The following is a 24175-nucleotide window of genomic DNA, read 5'->3' as shown; positions in this document are numbered from 1 at the left end:
ATTCACTCTGGAACCTTCCATGGTTCCACCTGTCCTAGATCCCGTGTGTCATCGGCCATCCTATTAAATACCCCGCAGAACGTGGGGAATATGTTCTACAAAACGTCCTACTTCCACCTACTGTGTCCCCCTAACGGGTCAAGACCCTGCCCCACTTACATGTCTTCTAGAACACGGCACATTCCAAATGACTCCTCTTTCAATGTGGGCTAGAACACGCCTCTATGTGGTCCACGGCTAATAAATGTTCTCCGACGTTACCCCTAATGACTGCCCCTGCTCAAGTGCCACCTGTTTTCTAGAACATGGCCTATTTGCAACACTTTCTACACCCTGCCCTCTTTACATGTATTCTAGAACACTTCCTCCCTTCGGTACATTCTCAAACGCACTCTAGTACATTCACATGCATTCTGGAACACCCCATTGCTTGGTCAAACCTGTTCTAGAATATGTCTAACATGGTCACATTCAGGTCCAGTCTAGAGGAGGTTCTCTTCATTACATTCAGAAAACACTCTAGAACATGTGGCATATCACAGGCTTTCTGGAATAGGACTTATTCTAAATCAATTCAGTTCATTCTAGAAGAGGTCCAATTTCACTCTTTTAAAATGGCATTCTAGAACCAGCCAAATCAACCCTATCCTAGAATACACTCTAGAACTGTGATATGCAACTGGAACACCCGATATTCCAATTCAAAGACAGAATTAAAGAACAGAGTAATACACATTCTAGAACATATTTTACACGGCCATATTCAAGTCCATTCTAGGAACCTAGAATAGGACTTCTTTTGAATGCATTCTAGAACATGTCAGACCAGCTAGTTTTAAAAAGCATTCTAGAACAAGTCCTCAACCAAGTGTACATTCTGCAACATGCCATGATTCCAGACTAGGATTCAAGAATGTGTCCTATGTAAATGCATTCTAGAACGTGAAAAACAGGGACATATGCAAGTTTAATGCTGTAAATGCTTTAGAAACCATACTCTAGAATATTCCGGACCTATTAATATCAGTTGGTTCATTCCTCTTCAAAAACCTCTCGAACATGTTGCATATAAGACACATTCTAGAATAGAACGGCTTCTTCGAAGCAAAGCCCTCTTGGCTGTGAATTCATTCTAGAACCTTTCATATTAATTGTCTACCCAGAACGGGTATGTTCTAGGCACATTCTAGAACAAGTTAAAGTTAAAGATCCAATTCAGTACCGATCCCATTCAAGCACATTCGATTCTGGAACGGAGGATGTTGAGCACATTCAAGAACATGTCTTGTGTGAATGCTTCATAAGCGCCATTCTAGAACATGTCACATCCAAGTCCATTAAAGTAGAGTACACTATGTTCTCTTAACTAGAACCAAAAAGGATCTCATGTGCCTTGGAGTTCCCCGAGTCCGATTTGTAATATAGGACAATATAGGAAGTGGAGGGCGGATGATGTCAAAGGAAGAAGGAACCGGGCCTGCATGAATCCCCTTCCGCCGGCAATGTTGGATGGGAGTAGAAGGTTGACTGTTGTTGTTTCTTCCTCCACCAATGGGAGCAGGGCGTGGTCGTGATCAATATGGGGGGGGTGATGTCCCCGTGGTGGAGGTAAGGCAGGGAGGCGGAGTCTCACACACACACACACGCACAGAGCCGGTGTGTGTGTGTGATGCGAGCTCCGCCGCCAGCCGGCGGAGTGACTGATACTCAGCCTGCCTCCCAGATGGCCCGTTCAACTCTGCTCCAATCTGATCCGGGAGCCTTTGTTCTGGCATGTTCCATTACGGCGGTGTGACACCAGTAAAGGCAGAGGGGAGAGGAGCTGCTCTCAGATCAGATCCACTTGAATTAAACATGGACTTCCTCGCTCCTTCTGCTCCCACTGATGATAAATTCAGCAGATTCCAACATTGATGGCAGCTTAAAAGAGCTTTCAATGTCACTTTTAAACATCCATTTATCTATGCTCCATCTTCTTCTTTTTTTTTGGGGGGGGGGGGTTCACACTTAGGAATTAGGTGCGACAAAAAAAAAAAAAAACAGATGTCGGATCAGCCAGCTTTGTCAAATGAATGTAGATGAATCTTTTACACATGAAATATGAAAGACGTCTTCATCTCAGACGGTTGGCGTGGAATAATGTTCCTCTACGTCTTCTTATCATCTTACCGCCGTGGACTACAAATCACACTAGTGATTGTGCAAAGCTGACCATAGGGGTGCTATGTCATGTCCACAGGGCTCTAATGATCCACAGGGATCTTTTAAAAAACATATTTAGAACATTGTAACCAGGTATTTTATGTCTTATATATCACATTATGTCCACTATATTGGCTAATAAGAGTGGAAGGCGAATAATAGGGGTGCTATTTCATATTTAGAAGGCTCTAATCATCCTAGAAAATCTATTTAGAAGGTTATAAACAGGTTTTCTATGTCTTATTTGCTCTTTTTATATCCACTATATTGTGTGATGGGTGTGTAAGGTGACTATAGGGGTGTTATCCCATGTCTAGAGGGCTCTAATGATGTTGAAAATATATTTGGGAAGTAGTAATCAGGTTTGCTATGTTTTATATGTCTGTTATGTCTGTTATTGGCTCTTATTATGTCCACTATATTGGGTAATATTCGCATAAGGTGACTATAGGGGTGTTATTCCATGTCTAGAGGGCTCTAATGATGTTAGAAAGCACATTTGGGAGTTATTAACCAGATTTTCTACATCTGATATGTCTTCTTGTCTGTTATTATGTCCACTATATTGAGATCATACTAGTGTAAGGTGACTATAGGGGTGCTATTTCATGTCTAGAGGGCTCTAATGACCTTAAAAAGCACATTTGGAAGGTAGTAACCAGGTTTTCTATGTCTGATACATCTTATTGTCTTTTATTATGTCCACTATATTGGGTAATATTAGTGCAAGGTGACTATAGGGGTGTTATTCCATGTCAAGAGGGCTCTAATGATGTTAGAAAGCACATTTGGGAGTTATTAACCAGATTTTCTACGTCTGTTATGTCTTCTTGTCTGTTATTATGTCCACTATATTGGGTAATACTAGTGTAAGGTGACTATAGGGGTGCTATTTCATGTCTAGAGGGCTCTAATGACGTTAAAAAGCACATTTTGAAGGTAGTAAACAGGTTTACTATGTCTGATACGTCTTATTGTCTCTTATATGTCCACTATATTGGGTAATATTAGTGCTAGGTGACTATAGGGGTGTTATTCCATGTCTAGAGGGCTCTAATGATGTTAAAAAGCACATATAGAGGGTGTTAACAGGTTTTCTACAACCAAAATATTTCATTCATAAATAAGGACTCCAACTTTGACTTTTCACGGTCAGGTCTGGACCAGGTAAAGTGTGTTAAGTGAGGAATTAGTGGTTCTGACCAACAGGTAAAGGTACGCCTTCATCACAGTCTGGGTACGGTAAGGTATTTGGATGTGGTTTTTGGTGCGTTTAGGTTTTGCTGGGACATTAGGAAGGGAATGATGAGAACCCGTTGCTCGGTTTCCTTGCTCCAAATCATGCTGTCAACACTGAAACCTTTTGAATCAAAGTCCAAACATGCCTAATCTGATGTAGGCGCAATTAAAGGAAAGCGTCGAAGACGTCGACCTTTACGGGCTCGTTTACGGCGCGCCTCACCTGTGACACTCGGCGTTAAGGCTTCCGACAGCCAATCCGCTTTGCATGGAAAAGACGGGGTGGGGTTGGAGGGGGGTAGGAGGAAAAAAAAAACATGTCAGAAAGCGGGCGGATCGATATCGCCGGAAGATTCTTCCCCGGGCCGGTTGTGAGCGATGAGGCCTAATATACGAGGTGACCTTCAAAATGTCATAAATGTGTTGTGCAATAAAGTGTCAATATTTGTGGTTATGTGCAGCACGATGACTTTTACAGTAATTGGAGCGGCCACATTAAAAGAGACGGATCAGTCTACTGATTAAAGACACACACACACACACACACACACACCTTTGCATGTGTGTGTGTGTGTCAGATTTATTATTAAAGGGCTGTTAGATGCCAGCATCCTCTCGTCGTGTGTGTCGTCTTCCTGCAGGAGAACTGTTAACCCTGACACTCCAGTGTGTGTGTGTGTGTGTGTGTGTGTGTGTGTGTGTGCGTGTGTGTGCATCCTGGCGTGTGCTGTGTCTAAGCCGTGTTTGGGATTTTTTAATTTCGCCTCCATCTGTGGCGGGCAGGTGGGCGAGTGTCTGCTACACGATGTGTGGAGCGCTTGCCAAAAAAAGGATCTGTACAGTCGACCGCTGGAAATATGTTCATGAGGCGGCCACTCGGGCGACAGTATGGTGCGGCCCCGCGCCCGGGGAATTGTCGCTCTTTATTTATTTCTTTTGCTGTCTGAGAGCCACCTTTTTTTATATTTCTGTTTAACATGATCAGAAATGCCAATGAATGTGAGTGTCTGTGTGTGAGACCTTTAACCTTTAACCTTTGATTGATATAATATTATATCATAAAATACGTGTCGTTGCAGTGTCATAAAAGTGTAATTTAGCAACATCCACCATTGCTGGGCTGTCCCAATGTTTCCCAGCGAGGGCCACAGGGTGAAAAGGGACGTTTTGATATTTATTTAAGCAACACAAGTACAGTAAATATGCAGTAGATATGCAGTAGATATGCAGTAGATATGCAGTAGATGAGATGTAATCTACATTTCCTGTCAGCTTTGTCATAAAGGTGAAAACATATGATTCATATCAACTCTGTTTATATTTTATAATTTCCCATATATGTATTGTTAAAAATACTCCCAAATATTCCCACAATGTTACATATAATATTATATAAATATTACTATAATAATAATAGTAATAATAGTAATAATAATAATAATTGATAATTAATGATAGTAATAATAATAATTAATAATAATAATACAATAATAATACATATGTTTTTTCAAATGTTCAAACAAGTTTCCGATTCTTGTAAATATTATGACTTTATTCCCATTCTATTTTGACATAATTTCCATAATATTTGAAACTTTTTTCCCCCAAACTGCCCAAGAATGACAGCTATTTTGTTTTTTTTCTCTCTCCAAATGGGCCGACAAGGTGTACTGTATTCGGGCACACGCTCCGAGCAGCCGTTGCGCCGCCACGCAGGTCTCTGGTGAACCTTTTGTACTTTTCTATGTGTGGGAGGCAACTTTATATCCAGATAAAAATACGTACATAAAACTGGAAATGTGGCCTGGTGCTCTCTGCACTTGAGTACCCAGCCACTATATGAGGACATATGGTAAGAATCGTCCCTCTTAAATACGACACGACCATGTCAAAGAAAGAAAGAGAACCTTTTCCGCTCCCTCACTCGTCTACACTTTAAAAAAAAAATCATTTAGTACTCTTTGTGCCGCTTCTTTTTGTGTCTGCATCGCATTGAAACTTTGCTGGCTTTGCTGCTGTGTGTGTGTGTGTGTGTGTGTGTGTGTGTAGGACCTGCTGACTCGGCGCTTTGCATTCTGTCAACTAAAGCTGTAAAGTAAAAAAGCTTCTTATCGTGTAAAAGGACGTGCACAAAAATTATGTTTATTGCATACCCCCCCTCCCCCCTTGCCACCCTCCCTCCCCAACCCCCAAAGTTGCAGGGGCACCCCCGCCAACAAGCCCAGAGACACGTGTTCACGTGACATGACGATGCTTTGATGCCCAACCTGTGCGCGCCGCCGTCCATCAAACGCCACTTCGTCGGCCATTGTGGGTATTTTTAATTGAGCGACATGTGTTGTCTTCCAGTACCCTGCGATGGCGACTGTCAGCACATCAAAGGAAGCAAGCGGCGGCGGCGCGTTACGCCGGCCCTCACCTCGCCTCGTGCGGCTGTCAACGCGTTCCCACGTTGTCACCGCTCACCTCCTCGGCGAGATGATTGCGTTGATAACAGACTGCCGTTGCACTAAAGCGAGCGTCATCGTTTTTTTTATCCTTAGACGGAGGGAGGGGGGATTCGGGGGGGGGTCAAAGCCGTTATCACCCCATCATATCTGTGACAGCGAGCTGTCACAATCAGCTGGCAGAGCGAGAGAAATCCTGGCATGCTGACACAGTGAAATCTATTTCCCGCTTCGTCCTTTTCTTCTCCGCCATTGTTCCTCCTCGCCGTCATCACAAACTTGCCCATGAGCAAGAAAACTTGAACGTGTGGCGGGCTTGATTTGACCATCTTTGGTAGGATAACACAGAGTGGTGCATTTCTCTGAATATAGTAGACGTAGTATGAGAAAATAAGACATATATGACATAGGAAACCTGCTTACTACCTTCTAAATGTGGATTTTAACATTATTAGAGCCCTCTAGACATGGAATAGCATCCCTATAGTCACCTAGACACCCATATTACCCAATATTGTAGGCATAGTATGAGAAAATATGACACATAAGACATAAGAAACCTGCTTACTACCTTCTAAATATGGACTTTAACATTATTAGAGCCCTCTAGACATGAAATAACACCCCTATAGTCACCTAGACACCCCGATTACCCAATATTGTAGACATAGTATGAGAAAATACGACACATAAGAAACCTGCTTACTACCTTCTTAATATGGACTTTAACATTATTAGAGCCCTCTAGACATGAAATAACACCCCTATAGTTACCTAGACCCTTCTATTGCCCAATATTGTGGACATGGTATGAGAAAATAAGACATAGAAAACCGGCTTACTACCTTCTAAATATGGACTATAACATTATTAGAGCCCTCTTGACATGAAATAGCATCCCTATAGTTACCTAGACCCTTCTATTACCCAATATTGTAGACATGGTATGAGAAAATAAGACATAGAAAACCGGCTTACTACCTTCTAAATATGGACTATAACATTATTAGAGCCCTCTTGACATGAAATAACATCCCTATAGTCACCTAGACACCCCGATTACCCAATATAGTAGACATAGTATGAGAAAATAAGACATAAATAACCTGCTTACTACCTTCTAAATATGGACTTTAACATTATTAGAGCCCTCTTGACATGAAATAACACCCCTATAGTTACCTAGACCCTTCTATTACCCAATATTGTAGACATGGTATGAGAAAATAAGACATAAAAAACCTGCTTACTACCTTCTAAATATGGACTTTAACATTATTAGAGCCCTCTAGACATGAAGTAACACCCCTACAGTCAACTTTGCACACCTATTACCCAATAGGAGACATAAGAAGGCGTAACTAAGACATGGGGTAAATTAGAGTGTGAATGGTTGCTTGTGTATGTGCCCTGTGATTGACAGGCGGGCGGGGTCGCTTCTCAGCTGTGGTGATGTCATGTTCTTCCCTCCCCCTCCGCTAACGTAGCCAAGATGGCTAGCTTTTGAGTCCAGCACTCGTGCACTGAATAGTCTAAGTACGCAAGCGTGAAGTGTACTTTGGCAAGTATTCTAGTATTTGGATGCCGCCGTTTAGACTCCGCCCACCAGCGGTTTCCCAACGGCGCCGCTGTGGGAAGTTGTGAGATGATACTTTGGGAAACTTCCAAAGAACATCTGAGAAAAGCTGCTAGAGAAAATGGAGGCGGCTGGCGGCGCGAAGACTTCCTCGTCGCCGCTCCCGATGATGATGATGATAACATGATGATGATGATGATGATGGTGATAACCTGATGATGATGATAACATGATATGCTCCAGTGACAACCCTTCGCCGTGTGCTTCCAGATGTCGGCGAGGAGGCGGCGAAGGCGGCCGTCAGCGTTCCGGCGTCGGTGTCGCAGCATCGTGAGCGGACTCTTGGCTCCGCCTCCAAAGACTGCCCCTATTGCGGCAAGTCCTTCCGCACCTCCCATCACCTGAAGGTCCACCTGCGCATCCACACAGGTCAGTCCGCCAACTCTCCGTCACAAGCGTTTGATTGACAGCTTGACTCTGCGTCTGCGTGACACGTCAGGCCTCGTGGGCGCAGATGGTCTCAGCTTCCCGAGTCACACCATCCCGAGTGCGAGCGACGCCACGCTCGTTAGTCCTCGTTAGTCCACCACGGCGACCTCATTAGACGCCGCGCGTGTCAAGACGGGGGGGGCTTGAAGTCGTGGCTATTCTGGTGTTTCCTGCGTGGCTCCGGCGAGCACAACAAGGCTTCAGTGTCCCCACCATGACATCACCCGCCACGCTCATTTCACACTGGATGGCGCCCAATAGCGGCCGCGCCGGAACAAAGCCCGCCTGTCCGCACTTTAGGGACGTGCGTGCGACGACGGGTCTCGTTGATTTCACTTCATCCTCCGGTCAAGCGAGCCGATCCCCCTGCTTCCAGGCCGCCGCGTTGCTCGCATGTCCTGCCGTGATGAGGTCACGCCGAGGTCGAGCCGCTCTGCGGGAAGATAAACGCGTCACGCCGTATCCAGGTTCAAGGACGCTGGAATGGTGGAACCTTCTCCGGTATTGTTACTGGTTTCTTGGTCGTTTCCTGTTGCCACCGGGTGGCGCTGTGACGAATTGAGGAAGTGACCGACATCCTCATCATACACATCGATTGGATGAATTGACCGACCGTCAAAGGTGGTCGCCATGTCCCGCCCACATCATGCTTCTTAAGTTGCCGTCGTCCGGCTGTCTCGTACCCGAGAGTTGGATTTGGGCTCATTTGGTCAAAGTCCCTAGGAGGAGTTGGTCAAAGTACAACCCTGGTTTGGCCTCACATGGTTGCTCCAAACCCCAATTCTTTATTTGGGAACATTTATTTGGGTTCTTGGGGTGTCCTGTGATCATGGACATCTTCACCAAATTGGGTGAAACTGGTGCCAGGGTCCATCCGTCTGACCATCCATCCATCTATTGGTCCATCCATCCATCTGTCCATCCATTCGTCTGTCCATCCATTCATCCATACATACATCCGTCCATCCATCCATACGTCCGTCCGTCAGTCAATCCACCCATCCGTTCATCCATCCATCCGTCCATCCATGCATCTATCTGTCCTTCCATCCATCCGTCCATCTATCTGTCCATTCATCCATCCATAGGTCAATCCATCCATACATACATACATACATCCATACGTCCATTCGTCTGTCCATCCTTCCATTCATCCATACATCCATCCGTCCGTCCATCCATCCATACGTCCATCTGTCAGTCAATCCATCCATCCGTTCATCCATCCATCCATCCTTCTGTCCATCCATGCATCGGTCCAGCCGTCCATCCATCCATACATACGTCCGTCCATCCATCCATGCGTCCATCCATTCGTCTGCCCATCCATCCATCCATACGTCCGTCCATCCATACATACGTCCTTCCATTCGTCTGCCCATCCATCCATCCATTTATACGTCCGTCCATCCATTCATCCATCCAGCCATCTATCCGTCCATCTGGCCGTCCATACATCCGTCCATCCATCCATTCGTCTGCCCATCCATCCATCCATCCATACATACGTCTGTCCGTCCATCCATTCGTCCATCCAGCTGTCTATCCATCCATTGGTCCATCCATCAGTCCATCCAGACATCTGTCCATCCGTTAGTCCATCCATTCATCCATCCAGCCATCTATCCGTCCATCTGTCCGTCCATCCGTCCATCCATCCATTCGTCTGCCCATCCATCCATCCATACATACGTCTGTCCATCTGTCCATCCATCCATTCATCTTCCCATCCATCCATCCATACATACGTCCGTCCATCCATTCGTCCATCCAGCTGTCTATCCATCCATCTGTCCATCCATCCATCAGTCTATCCATCCATCAGTTCATCCAGACATCCGTCCATCCGTTAGTCCATCCATGCATCGGTGCAGCCATCCATCCATCCATACAGCCGTCCGTCCGTCCATCAGTCCATCCATCCGTCTGTCCATCATCCATCCATCCATTTTTGTTTTATAATGAAAAACTAAAATGAAAGAAACATTTCAAAAGGTCAAAACCAATGAAATTCCAATTTGTATTTGAATGTCAGTAATTAATAATAAAAAAAAGTACCTCAAGTATGTATGCATCACATTGTTTGAACAGATGAAAGAAATTACCCAACCCCCCCACCGCCTCGCGTCCTCACTTCCTGGAGTTGTTGAAAATGGGGGTGACCTCATTGTCACTTCCTGCTCTTCACGGCGCCGTAATCCTCGCACTCGCCAGTCCAAGTGGAAATCCTTTACAGCTGAAAAAAATCACCTCACTTTTCTTTTTATCCTCTGTCAGAATGAATCCAGGTTTTTTTCCCCCTTTTTTTGCGGTGAGCTATAGAGACCACCCTGCTTGTAAACCCCCCCCCCCCCCAAACCCCCACCCTCTTCTGGCCTTCATACTGTACTTGCATAAGGGCGCTAGTTTGTAGCGTGCTTGGAGAAGGCCTTGTTGCTGTTAGTCTGTTTCAACTAACTTGTGTCTCATCATTTTTTCCTGATCCTACTATGATTTCATTCCCATGATATTTTCACTTTATTCCCGTCATTTTACAACTTTTTCCCCTCACCCAATTTTCCAAAACTTTATTTTTTTTGTCTTTTTTATTGTATAATATATAGTATATAATTTATTATATTATATATAATTAATTTATTACATTTTTATTATATTATATATAGTATTCAGTATTAGTATTTATTTTATAATTTATTATATATAATTAATTTATTATATCTTTATTATATTATATATAGTATTTCAGTATTAGTATTTATTTTATAATTTATTATATTATATGTAATTAATTTATTATATTTTTATTATATTATATATAGTATTTCAGTATTAGTATTTATTATTTTATAATTTATTATATTATATATTATTAATTTATTATATCTTTATTATATCATATATAGTATTTCAGTATTAGTATTTATTTTATAATATATTATATTATATATAATTAATATATATATATAATTAATATATATAGTATTTCAACTCTATTCCATTTTTTTATTCTCCAAATATTTCAACTTGATTCTTATCCATTTTCTTCTGGTAATATTATGACTATATTACCATAATATTTTGACTTTATACTTTTAATAATTTAACCTTTTATCAAGGAAATTTTTCCAAAAGTTACAAATTATCTTTTTTTCCTCATAAAATTAAGATGACAACTTTTTGTAATATTTTGACTTTATGTAACATCATTGCAAACAGTGGCAATTAAAGAGACAAGGGGAGTGTTTACGTAGAGCCGTGCTTTCATTCAGACTCTCAGACGTCTTTGTCCTGCGTGGCGGCGCTCGCTCGCGGAAGATCCCGCGTTTGGTCATCCGTGAAACGTTGACGAGGACGATGCCGTCCAGCCAGGATGTTTTCCCTGGCATCTTAAATCATCACCGAGGGCTAATCGCTCTGACATCCCGATCGAGTCCAGGAGCGGATCCGGATCCCCCCTCGGGTCCACCCCCTGATCCTCTTGCTCCCTCGGAGCGAGATTAACGAGGCGCTAACAGCCGCTTGAAAGAAATGAAGTGAGCTTAAATTTACCGCAAAAGTTAAAGAGCTAACGTTACGGCGATCGTTTCATCTTGAGCGGGGAGTGGGCAAATATCCATTAGAGGAATGGAGCGGGGGGGGGCTTGGGGGGGGTTTGGAGGTAGCTAACAGCACGCAAGCGTGCGGCCGCGGCTAATGAACACACTGCAGAGGGTGATATTTCATTATACAAATTAATGCTCACATTTTAATGGGAAAGTCACATAATGAATCCAGGCTTCAGTGACAGCAATTAGAGGGCCAGATTGTCCCCTTCTGGACAAGACACTATTTAGCAGTAAGCAGCTGGGGGCACAAAAAAATAATAATAATTAAGCGAAGGGGGGGGGGGGGGGGGGGTCCTCTGCAGTGACAATGGTTTCTTGAGGCATGAGAGCATCACCTTTAAATGTGGGGTGGGGGAGGGGCGGGGCGTCATGTCACTTAACCTTACCTTAACCTTGCAATCAGCAGGCATCAGGAGGGACCCGAGAGCCTCTTAAGCGCCCCCCCCCATCACTCCCCCCGGTGTCTTCTGTCACTGACGGCAATGACATTGACAATGCAGCTAAGCGCTACATTAGCTTAGCATATTCTTCCTGATGTACCACCCATGTGGTCCCACAGTCAGGCATCCATTTGACTCACAGTATGGGAACATATCTTGTCTGTTCCTGGTGGTGTAATGGTACAGCTGCTGCCTTTCAGGAAGGTTTTTGAATAATGATTTTGAGCTGTAAACAGTTATGATAGGCAAAAGTTTTGACCAAAACGGAAATGTACAAAACTCAGGGCGTCTTTTCTCCGTGCCTGGTGGTGTAATGGTACAGCTGCTGCCTTTCAGGCAGGTTTTTGTATCATGATTTTGAGCTGTAAACAGTTATGATAGGCGACAGGTTTGACCAAAACGGAAATGTACAAAAGTCAGGGCATCTTTTCTCTGTGCCTGGTGGTGTAATGGTACAGCTGCTGCCTTTCAGGAAGGTTTTTTAATCATGATTTTGAGCTGTAAACAGTTATGATAGGCAAAAGGTTTGACCAAAACGGAAATGTACAAAAGTCAGGGCATCTTTTCTCCGTGCCTGGTGGTGTAATGGTACAGCTGCTGCCTTTCAGGAAGGTTTCTGAATCATGATTTTGAGCTGTAAAGAGTTATGATAGGCAATAGGTTTGACCAAAACCGAAATGTGCAAAAGTCAGGGCATCTTTTCCCCGTGCCTGGTGGTGTAATGGTACAGTCGCTGCCTTTCAGGAAGGTTTTTGAATCATGATTTTGAGCTGTAAACAGTTATGATAGGCGAAAGGTTTGACCAAAACGGAAATGTGCAAAAGTCAGGGCATCTTTTCTCCGTGCCTGGTGGTGTAATGGTACAGCTGCTGCCTTTCAGGAAGGTTTTTGAATCATGATTTTGAGCTGTAAACAGTTATGATAGGCAAAAGATTTGACCAAAATGGAAATGTACAGAAGTCAGGGTATCTTTTCTCCGTGCCTGGTGGTGTAATGGTACAGCTGCTGCCTTTCAGTAAGGTTTTTCAATCATGATTTTGGGCTGTAAATTATTATTATAGAAAAAAAGGCCTCACAAAAACCAAAATGTGTAAAAGTCAGAGCATTTTTTGTTCGTCCCTGGTGGTGTAATGGTACAGCCGCAGCCCCAGACATTTTTTTTAACTATGAGTGAGCTGTAAAAATTCCTTTTATGCATAAAACAGTGTACAAACATCCAAGCAGCTTTTGTCCGTCCCTGGTGGTGTAATGGTACAGCTGCTTCATTTCAGTCAGCAGGCACAGTGTCTTTTCACAGTGATTTTTCCCCTTTGGGAAAATGTACATCCAACGCAGTCAAAGCCGGTGTGGTGAGATGAAGTACTCCAAGCGACCACTAGGTGTCAGTAATGCTGAAAGAAGATCGTGGCAATGCTAACCAATGCTAACAAGTGTTGTGTTGTATTTTGTTTGACGACGTCCCCTCTATTGGACGATGGAGTGCAAGGAGCTGTGCTGTTTTTTTGCGAGGCGACGACGAGGAGGCGAGGAGGAGCAGGCATCTCCAGGAAGGTGGAGAGATGTTTTCCAGGGCAGATAAAGACGCGTGTCTTTCATCTCCGGCAGGAAGAAGAGGCGGCGCGGAGAAAAGTTTGCGTCCTATTTTTAAGCGGGGGGGGGTTGGGCGTCACTCGGTGTCAGGCGTCGCCACGGTTGCGGCGTTTTTCGCCGATATCAATTAAAAGTGGATTAACGGCTACATAATGACCTTTAGCTGTAAATGGTGTGTAATGTAGCAAGGCAGGATACAGTAGCCTCCCCAGATGTCACAGCAGGCCCCCCCGACGTATGATGGAGCAGATGTCTCAGGCGCTCCAAATGGCCCTCCAAGACGCGCACCAGGCGTCTGTTGCCCCCCCCCACACGTATATTTAAAGGCTTCATTTCAACGGACAGCTGGAGGACGCCGCTCTCTGGCCGTAAACATAACAAATGCTTCCTTTCCATTTGCGCATATTTAGACGCCATAGGCCGCCATTCATCTTGATTTGGCCTGGTGCGCATTAACAACCTCTTAAGAGGAGGAGAAAAAAATCCTATCAGTCTAATTTGTGTCTAATTTGCCTGCTCGGATATCATTTGGTCCAGTTAGAGGAATGGAGGATGGTAATTTGCATCAGGGACGTTTCCTTATTCAATCAGCAGCGAGCCGGCTTCACAGCAGGAGCACTTATTGGGTTAAAAGCTCATCTCTCGTGCCTGACTTTAAATATACTGCAGGCGGAGCTTTATGGCTACTCCGGCGTCAAAGAAAAGGGATCAAATCAGCGTCTCGCTATCTGCAAGTGGTGGTGGGAGCGCGCTCCCGTTCCTTTTGTGCCGCTCCTATTCTCCGCCGCGCTGTATCAATATTGTATCGAGTCGCTGTTTGCCGGCCTTTATGTGAGAACTCGGCAGTAGGTCTGCAGATTGCACAGTCTTTTTCTGGAATGGTGCCCTCTAAATAATGATAAATTACTTGAGCAGTATGCCATTTGCTAATTATATCCATGATTTACTACACAGCCCGACTTAAATCATTCAAAGCAGCCTGGCGTAACAATGGCTTTTTTTTTTTTTTGCCCCGCCGTCAAACGTTTCCATGTGTACGCTCTAAACATTATATGATTGTATATTTTAAAGCGTGCACTTCAATCCTTTTCTGCACGCACAAATCCCACTTTTGGAACTTTTTATATGTATGTATTTAGGGGTGGGGGGGGGAGAAAAAAAAATCAAGCTTAGCATTTTTTCCTCTCTGTTCATTGTTTAATGAAGCTAAATCTGGCTGCGACTGCAAGCCTATTATAATTGCTTGCAGGATGTGTATCGCTGCAGTGGAACATCCACTCCTGGCAGAATTAGCCTCTGCCGTTATCCACAATAAGCATGAATATGCATGTGCGGCATAAATAAATATATGGAAATGTTACACAATACCTTCACCCCTCTTTTACCCACGCTCGTCACTTTGATCGCAGGGACTCGCGGATTCCTTGACTGACGTGGACCGGCAGGCCGTGGCTGCGCCTGTTTTCCATTTTACACACTCCTATTTCAAAATCTACGCCAGTGGAGTTGAAAAATGCTTGTCCGCATCGGAAGCTGACTTGGTGGCGCGATTTCTTTTTATGATGTTTGTGTTATGACCATTCTTCTTACGGCTTTTTTGTGTCATAATTGGAGCATCGAAAGCCTGTTCACCAACTTCTAAATATGCTTTTTAACATTAGAGCCCCCTAGACATGAAATAACACCCCTATAGTCACCTTTGAACTCCTATTACCCAATATAGTAGATGCAATAAGAGAAAAATTTGACATAGAAAACCTGTTTACCACCTTTTAAAGCAACTTTATAACATGATTAGATCCCTCTAGGCATGAAATAACACCCCTATAGTCACCTTTGAACTATAGTAGATGCAATAAGAAAAAAATATACATAGAAAATCTGTTTACGACTGTCTAAATCCACTTTATAACATGATTAGAGCCCTCCAGGCATGATATAGCACCCCTATAGTCACTTTTGAACTCCTATTACCAAATATAGTAGATGCAGTAAGCAAAAATGTGACATAGAAAACCTGCTTACCACCTTTTGAATCAACTTTATAACATGATTAGAGTCCTCTAGGCATGAAATAGCATCCCTATAGTCACCTTTGCACTCATATTACCCAATATAGTTGATGCAATAAGAGAAAATTTGACATAGAAAATCTGTTTACTACTCTCTAAATCCACTTTATAACATGATTAGAGTCCTCTAGGCATGAAATAGCATCCCTATAGTCACCTTTGCACTCATATTTCCCATTATAGTCGATGCAATAAGAGAAAATTCGACATGGAAAACCTGTTTACTACTCTCTAAATCCACTTTATAACATGATTAGAGTCTTCTAGGCATGAAATAGCACCCCTATAGTCACATTTGAACTCATATTACCCAATATAGTAGATGCAATAAGAAAAAATTGACATAGAAAACCTGTTTACTACTCTCTAAATCCACTTTATAACATGATTAGAGTCCTCTAGGCATGAAATAGCACCCCTATAGTCACCTTTGAACTCATATTACCCAATATAGTAGATGCAATAAGAAAAAATTGACATAGAAAACCTGTTTACTACTCTCTAAATCCACTTTATAACATGATTAGAGTCCTCTAGGCATGAAATAGCACCCCTATAGTCACCTTTGAACTCATATTACCCAATATAGTAGATGCAATAAGAAAATATTTGACATAGAAAACCTGTTTACTACTCTCTAACTCCACTTTATAACATGATTAGAGTCCTCTAGGCATGAAATAGCACCCCTATAGTCACCTTTGAACTCATATTACCCAATATAGTAGATGCAATAAGAAAATATTTGACATAGAAAACCTGTTTACTACTCTCTAACTCCACTTTATAACATGATTAGAGCCCTCTAGGCATGAAATAGCACCCCTATAGTCACATTTACACTCCTACTGCCCAATATAGTAGACATTGAAAGACATAATATAGAATCAGCTAACCATCTATGTTACTACACTAGGAATTTGACTCGGTTCTAACGTCACTCTATATTACAATGTATTTAAAAAGTCCCTATGGTTGGGTTATTATTTTTTACTTCCTGTTCTGTACAGTACTTCCTGTGGTGGTTGTCACTTCAAAGTAACATTACTGACACCTAGTGCCCAGTGGAGAATACTGTACTACCTATCATCCTACGCCTTATATTCGTCGTTCATTATTTGAGAAACCTCAGTTAGCATGTGGGTGATGGATGGTGTCCGTGGTGGTGAAGACAGGCCCTGGCGTGGACCAACGTGGGCAGTCCACGCGGTGGAGGCCCCATTCAGGCCCTGGCGTGGACCCACGTGGGCAGTCCTAGCGGTGGAGGCCCCAGTCAGCAAGCAAGGAGTGTGGCCTTGCTGTCAACTGAAAATATGACGGACCCAAAGCACCATATGGCCACGTGTTTAGTTTGAGTGATGGCTGTCTTGGAGGGGCTGGATCGACCCACATTCGGATGCCCCCCCTAACCCCCCCCCCCCCCCCCATAGATGGCTAGTGAGGCTTTTACTATGTTTATCACGACAACTTCCTGTTGTCGACGCTTTACTTCACTTTGTTTAAGAGTTGCATGCTAAATGTTCCCTTTTGTCCTCAGTTAATGAAATGCGCCTCCTTCACTCCTTTGACCTCCTTTTCCTCCTTCAGGGAGGTGACATGACCCTGGGGTCGGCGTTCCCGCTCCAGTAAATAGGTTTCGATATCCAGTCAGTAATAATCAGGTTAATGATTTGCTCTTCTTGTTTCTGTCTCGGCCCCTCAGGAGAGAAGCCCTACCGCTGCCCTCATTGCGACTACGCCGGCACCCAGTCCGCCAGTCTCAAGTACCACCTGGAGCGCCACCACCGTGAGCGGCAGAACGGCGCCACCGCGCCCGGGCACGGCCCATCAACCGACCACAAAGAGGACCACGGGAAGTCGGCCGGAGGCGGCGTCTTTGCGCGGCCTGATGTGCTGCGTAACGTTTTCAAGGGCATGCCCCCCAACTTGGACTTCAGGTCGGGGCCGCTGCTGCCGCATCAGTGGGCGGCGGCCGGCGTCCTCTCCGCCGGCGAGCGCGGGGATCGACACTTTGACTCCATCTCCGAGACCATGAAGGCCACCGATGGTCCCGCCTCCCTGGTCGCCACAGCAACAGACAGTCCGGCCAGCTTCTCAGATCTAAGTCGGGCCTACCAAAGCATGATGGGAAATGGAGTCCACTTCCAAGGCTCTCTGCAGGCCTTCATGGACAACTTTGTCCTCAACTCCATGAAGAAAGACATGAAGGACAGCCAAAGTCCAGTCCAGATCCAAGCCCAGTCCTACCATGACAACGGGGAACCCAGAGCCAAGCGAGCCGCCATGGCGGACCAGGACAGAGATGACAAGCCTGAGGCCAAGCAGAATCCTGAACCCGGCAAACCTGGATCCCAGTTTGAGCCTCTGGATCTGTCTGTGTCGGTCCGACCCGAGTCTGCGTCCGGTTCTCTTCCCGGCTCCTCGGTCACCATTCATGACAACGTGGCGTGGCACGGCTGCCTCTTCTGCTCCTTCTCCACCGCATCGCTGGAGCTGATGGCCCTTCACCTCCAGGCCAACCATCTCGGCCAGGCCCCGGCTCCGCGAGCCGATCCGGGCAAAGACGACACATCCCCCGCTATCAAGAGTTTTGTCCAGGACAAAGACATGGATGCGGAGAGAAACCAGGGCAGCTGGACCAACCACCTGGACCAGCCCTACAACCCCTTCCAGAGCGACTTCTACAGGCGGTTTGGTGGCTTGTATGACGGTTCCCCCCGAGCCCCTCAGGGCCACCAAGGCTACATGAGCGCCACCGAGCAAGGACTCGACCTGCCCGGCAAGGCCTTCAGGGGAGGATCCTCCACCGGCGATGGTGAAAAGAGCTCCTGTGGGGACCCTGATGAGGACCGGGCCGGATCTGATGATGACCTCATCAAAGCTGGGGGTCACATCGCCAGTGACACCCCATCAGCCACGCCCCAGAGAGGACACCATCACTCTGACGAGGAGCAGGACGACGGGGGTGTGGCTGAAGATGACGAGGAGCGAGATGACGATGATCCGATGGACATGGACCGAGAGGAAGAAGAAAGTCCAGCTCCGAACCACATCCAGAACCACCACAAGCAGCTGCAAGACGGTTTGGTGGCCTCGTCCTCCGCCATGACGCCGCTGTCCCTGCTACCCCCCAACCAGAAGCAAGTCTTATCCATGGAGAACCAGTGGAAGCAAAGCCTGAACCTCCTGTCCCCCGGAGGCCCCCCTGGACTGCTGAAGGCGGACCAGCAGAGCCACCTGGAGCAGCAAATGAACATGCTGTCTGTCCTCAGAGCCTACGGCGGCGGAGACAATCTGCCGGCCTTCAACGGCCTAGGCGGAGGAGGGCCACCCTCGGCGAAGAGGCCTGATGCCCCCGGTGAGTGTTGAAACGCCCCCCGCCCCCGCAGACACACACAGAGTAAATAAACGCACGTGTCTGAAAGGTAAATTCACTTTCCACGTGGCCGAGAAGCTTCAGACACCCACTGAAGGTCCTGAGATTGCCTCTGAAGTGATTTCGGTCTTATTTCGAGCAAGTTGAGAAGTAATCAGGCCGCCGACTAGCAACAGATTAATCTTTATTACACGTTGATATTACCGGGGGCGGCGCCTCCCTCGCACGGCGCTGCCAGCAGGGAATAGCCCAGCGTGAGTCCGAGCAGGACCCGGAGCTCGGCGTGCCCTCTCCTCCACGTGTCTCCTAACTATCTTAGTGTTCATAAAGCCGCCTCCCAGAAGCCCATTACGATATCAGACTGGTCGATGTATGACCCTGTGAAAAATGAACTGCCAGCTTTCATGATTCTGCTCGGGTTACAGCCGTTCCTTGAGACCCGGCAGAGGAAATCGCTTTTCTCTTTGTCTCCTTTTACACTTTTTACTGGTCTCGCATGCACTTTACAGCTGCCGGCATAAAGTGTTCTGGAGAGGAAGTCAAGCAACATAAAGATTGTGTTTAGGAGCGGGAAACCTGCTTTTTCAATCTGGGGGAGAAAACATTATTTGGCTTACGCTGGGAGTGGGGAGGTTGGTACCGTAAACTATGGTATGGTATGGTATAATGCCAGTGCTGGTGGTATGGTATGGTAACGTATTGTATGGTATAATGCTAGTGTTGGGGGTATGGTATCATATGGTATACCATAATGCTAGTGTTGGGGGTGGGGGTATGGTACGGTTTGGTATGGTGTAAAGTGTTGATGGTATTTTGTGGTACGGTATGGCATGTTATGGTATGGTATTAAGTGTAGAGGGTATGGTGTGGTACAGTATGGCATATTATGGTGCGGTACGGTACGGTATTAAGCATTGAGTGTATGGTGTGTTATGGTATGGTATGGCATGTTATGGTACGGTATGGTATGGTACGGTATAATATGGTATAAAGTGTTGAGGGTATGGTGTGGTATGGTATGGCATGTTATGGTACGGTATGGTATGGTGTAAAGTGTTCAGGGTATGGTGTGGTACAGTATGGCATGTTATGGTCCTGTATGGTATGGTGTGGTACAGTTTGGTATGGTGTAAAGTGTTCAGGGTATGGTGTGGTACGGTATGGCATGTTATGGTACGGTATTAGGTGTAGAGGGTATGGGGTGGTACAGTATGGCATGTTATGGTGCGGTATGGTATGGTACGGTACGGTATTAAGCGTTGAGTGTATGGTGTGGTATGGTATGGCATGTTACGGTACGGTATGGAAAAGTATGGTATAGTATGGTATAAAGTGTTGAGGGTATGGTATAGTACGGTACAGTATGGTATGGTACGGTATGGTATGGTATTGTAAGGTATAGTATGGTATAGTATGGTATAAAGTGTTGAGGGCATGGTGTGGTACAGTATGGCATATTATGGTGCGGTATGGTACGGTATGGTATTAAGCGTTGAGTGTATGGTGTGGTATGGTATGGCATGTTATGGTACGGTACGGTATGGTATGTATAGTATGGTATAAAGTGTTGAGGGTATGGTGTGGTATGGTATGGCATGTTATGGTATGGTGCGGTACGGTATTAAGCGTTGAGTGTATGGTGTGGTATGGCATGTTATGGTATAGTATGGTATTAAGTGTTGAGGGTATGGTATAGTACGGTATGGTATGGTATGGTATAGTATAAAGTGTTGAGATTTGACTGGCGGTTAGTCCGCACCTGACATCACCACCGGAATCCTTTGTTGTCTAATATCTTTTTTTTTTTAATGGGGCCGAGAATTCCTGGTGGGGCCCTGTATGATACGCATCTGCATCAATTATTGATTGTGGACTCTTTCCCTTGGTGGTGTTCCCCCAAGTGTAGCAGATGCCAGCTAGTGCGGCCGTGGTAAGACCCGCCTACCTCGGCCTTAAAAGCCACGCTGACCAATAATAGGTGGACAGTCTGGGCTTTTGGCTTTGGACTCCCATTCCGAAGGTCCTGTACGAGGCAGACTCTTCCCGTAAGAAAGTAACATTATTGGTCAGTACTACGAGTGCTACTACAGTATGTATCATTATATCATGACATTATATCGACATCATGCTAATTATACGTGACGTGCCCTTTCCATTGTCCGTCATTCAGGACGCCTCCTCATCAAAATGTAAACATTTTCCCATTCCTGCTGTATCCATGCAAAGCGCCTGTTGTACGTCCTGGCTAATCAAGCCATTCCTTTGTGACGCCATGACATGGGGGCGCTTCTCCGTGCAACAAGGAATGTTTGACCTTTGTGTCCGTAAGCCCCCCCCCCTCCCCCTTTCAACAAAGGCCTTTTTTTTAAATTTAAGCTTCTTTTGACGTCCTGCTGGGACCACAGGCCTTATTTCCCTGACAATATTCCGTTGTCATCCCAGCAAGACCAGTGCTTCCCACAGGGATGGGATCTGTTTGATGACATCATAATTGGTCTTTGTTTGTTCGTACATGACAACGGGAATGTCTGTGAATGGAGCGTACCATTCTGACAGTAAACTAACCTGTAAAGACGTGATGGGCAAGTTAACTCCGCGTCAATGGCGGCCAACTCGATACCATCCGAATGAAACGTGATTATTTACAGCCGTGTTTTTACACGCGTCGGCCATACATCATCAGTGCTTAATGTGGGTAGGGGGGGTGGCGCTCGCCCTGTGCCTGGAGTGGTCGTTTAGGAGTGGTTTTCATGTGAGAAGGGCACCCCCACACGGAGCGCGCACACACACGCCGCTAAAGCCAACTGCACCACACCTGCCTAAGTGCCAGGAATTCCATTTATCAATAAAAGTCATTAACGAGGGGGTGGGCCCCCAGGTCTCAGACACGCTACGTCTCGCTAGGCAGCGGCATGACGTGCCGCTTGCAATCGATACCGGCCCCCCCCACGCCATCAAACATGAAACGTGACACTGTTCACGCTTCGTCGCGCTCGGCTTAAAGAAACATCAACGCCGCTGCTTGGCTTCTGATTTGTTCCCATTTGGAAGCCACCCCTTGTTGGTGTTCATCCGCCCCTCCTGTGGGGGTAAAAAAGCCAAAGAAAAAGCTAAGCAGGGGATCCTGCAGGTCGTGAAATACGATGGCGGTTTGGGCCACTTCAGAACTGAGGCGTATCTTTATTGTTTTCTTCCATTTTTCCGTACAAACCGGAATCTTGGACTGACGGGAAGCGCTGAAGACAGAACCTTGAACACCAACATCTCGCGGCGTCTTCACCGCCTGTCTCGTACACGTCTCTTCCGTAGATCTGGACTGCATCGAGAGGTCTACGTGCTTGTATTGGGTCTCATCCCCCTTGGTTATGAGCGCTGCTTGCAAAACCGGAACGCTCGGATTGGAGCGACATCCCAGACTCCACCAATCAATCTTCGCGAGCACGAGCGCGAGCGCTCTGCTTGACGCCAATCTGGCAGCACCTCGTTTGTCTTTGCACCTTAAGCGCACACACCTGCTCACATTCATTCACACCTAAAAGTTGCCATAAAGCAAAAGCTGGTAATTGCCAATAATATCGTCATCATCAGGTGCTTAATTAGCGTCTCTGACAAACACATGGGGGGGGGGGGGGGGGTATGGAGACACCCCTGTGGTTCCTAATGAGCATCGTGCTTCTCACCTGCGTGCCTAAAAGTACATCTCAAAGTCGGCAAAGGAGGGAATGCTCGTCCTGGTCAGTTCAGGTTGTGGAGCATCCCAAGGTCTCGTTACGGAACGCCAGACATGGGACCAGGTGGTGAAGAAGGAGCTAAGCCCAAAGTCAAAGATCTCAATTACCGATCCGTCCACGTTCCGACCCTCGCCTGCGGTTATGAGCTTTGGGTAGTGACCCGAAGGACAAGATGGCGACTTTTCTCCATAGGGTGGCTGGACTCTCCCTTAAAGATAAGGGTGAGGAGCACTGTCATCCGGGAGGAACTCTGGTCAGGATGCCTCCCTGGGAGGGTGTTCCGGGCACGTCCGACCAGTTTGAGGCCTTCGAGAAGACCCGTGACATGTTGTAGAGCATGGGTCTCAAACTTGCGGCCCGCGGGCCAAATGCAGCACACGAGACGCAAGTTTGAGGCCCCCACCTTGATACCAAAGTTTAATGTTGAAATGACACACCGGACACAATTAACATGATTTTGCCCCGCCCATACTGTTACCCCGCCCTGTTTTGCTTTGGATTAGCAATGAAGCTAAAGGCTTGTGACACTGCCGTGCCGCCTAGTTTTCCCCAAAGTCAAAGATCTCAATTACCGATCCGTCCACGTTCCGACCCTCGCCTGCGGTTATGAGCTTTGGGTAGTGACCCGAAGGACAAGATCTCTCCCTTAAAGATAAGGTGAGGAGCACTGTCATCCGGGAGGAACTCGGAGAAACTCGGGCATCTGGTCAGGACGCCTCCCTGGGAGGGTGTTCAGAGCACGTCCGACCAGTTGGAGGCCTTCGAGAAGACCCGTGACATATTGTAGAGCAGGGGTCTCAAACTTGTGGCCCGCGGGCCAAAAGCGGCCCGCGAGATGCTAGTTTGAGGCCCCCACCTTGATACCTTGATTGATAAGTTTAATGTTGAAATTAAACACCGGACATAATTAACATGATTTTGCCCCCCGCCCATATTGTTACCCCGCCCTGTTTTGCTTTGGATTAGCAATGAAGCTAAAGGCTTATATAACTTGCTAATTGGGTCAAATTATTAAGTTTCATTAATGTTCATGTTAAAGGTTAAATAACTGTTAATACTGTACATTTGAATCTGAATCACTGTATGTGGTTTCTTACGTTTTATTATTATTTTACTTATTTATTACTGATTAATTGATTTATTGTCTTTATTCTTAATTTGTTTATTTTTTCAAATCTTATTTTGTGTATAATAATAATAATAATAATTGTGTATAATATAATAATTAAGATATTTGAGAGCAGTGGAATGTTTTATTAATGTTTTAAAAAAAATGAATGTTTTATCAGATATTTTGGTGTGGAAAACGGAACCAAAGTACTGAAAAATTGTAGGGTATAGCAGAAGCAATAGCATTGAAGATAGTTGTTTTATTGATTTTTTTTCCAGTTTTTAATTAATGCGTTTT

The 24175-nt window shown here is 45.5% G+C and overlaps 1 protein-coding gene across 7 annotated transcripts in view; it reads left to right on the top strand.

The window, feature by feature from the left end:
- The window catches only part of znf536 (zinc finger protein 536), a 290819-nt gene that overhangs the window by 219290 nt on the left and 47354 nt on the right, over window positions 1-24175 (top strand). For all 7 annotated transcript variants that reach the window (XM_058078806.1, XM_058078805.1, XM_058078810.1 and 4 more), the window contains 2 exons: window positions 7735-7893; window positions 17363-19018. In XM_058078806.1, the coding sequence (XP_057934789.1) occupies window positions 7735-7893; window positions 17363-19018 (1815 nt within the window). The remainder of the gene's footprint in view (window positions 1-7734; window positions 7894-17362; window positions 19019-24175) is intronic.

Source organism: Doryrhamphus excisus, chromosome 7, assembly GCF_030265055.1.
Source record: "Doryrhamphus excisus isolate RoL2022-K1 chromosome 7, RoL_Dexc_1.0, whole genome shotgun sequence".
Classification (NCBI taxonomy): Eukaryota; Metazoa; Chordata; class Actinopteri; order Syngnathiformes; family Syngnathidae; genus Doryrhamphus; species Doryrhamphus excisus.
This window is presented reverse-complemented; position numbering and strand designations above follow the sequence as displayed.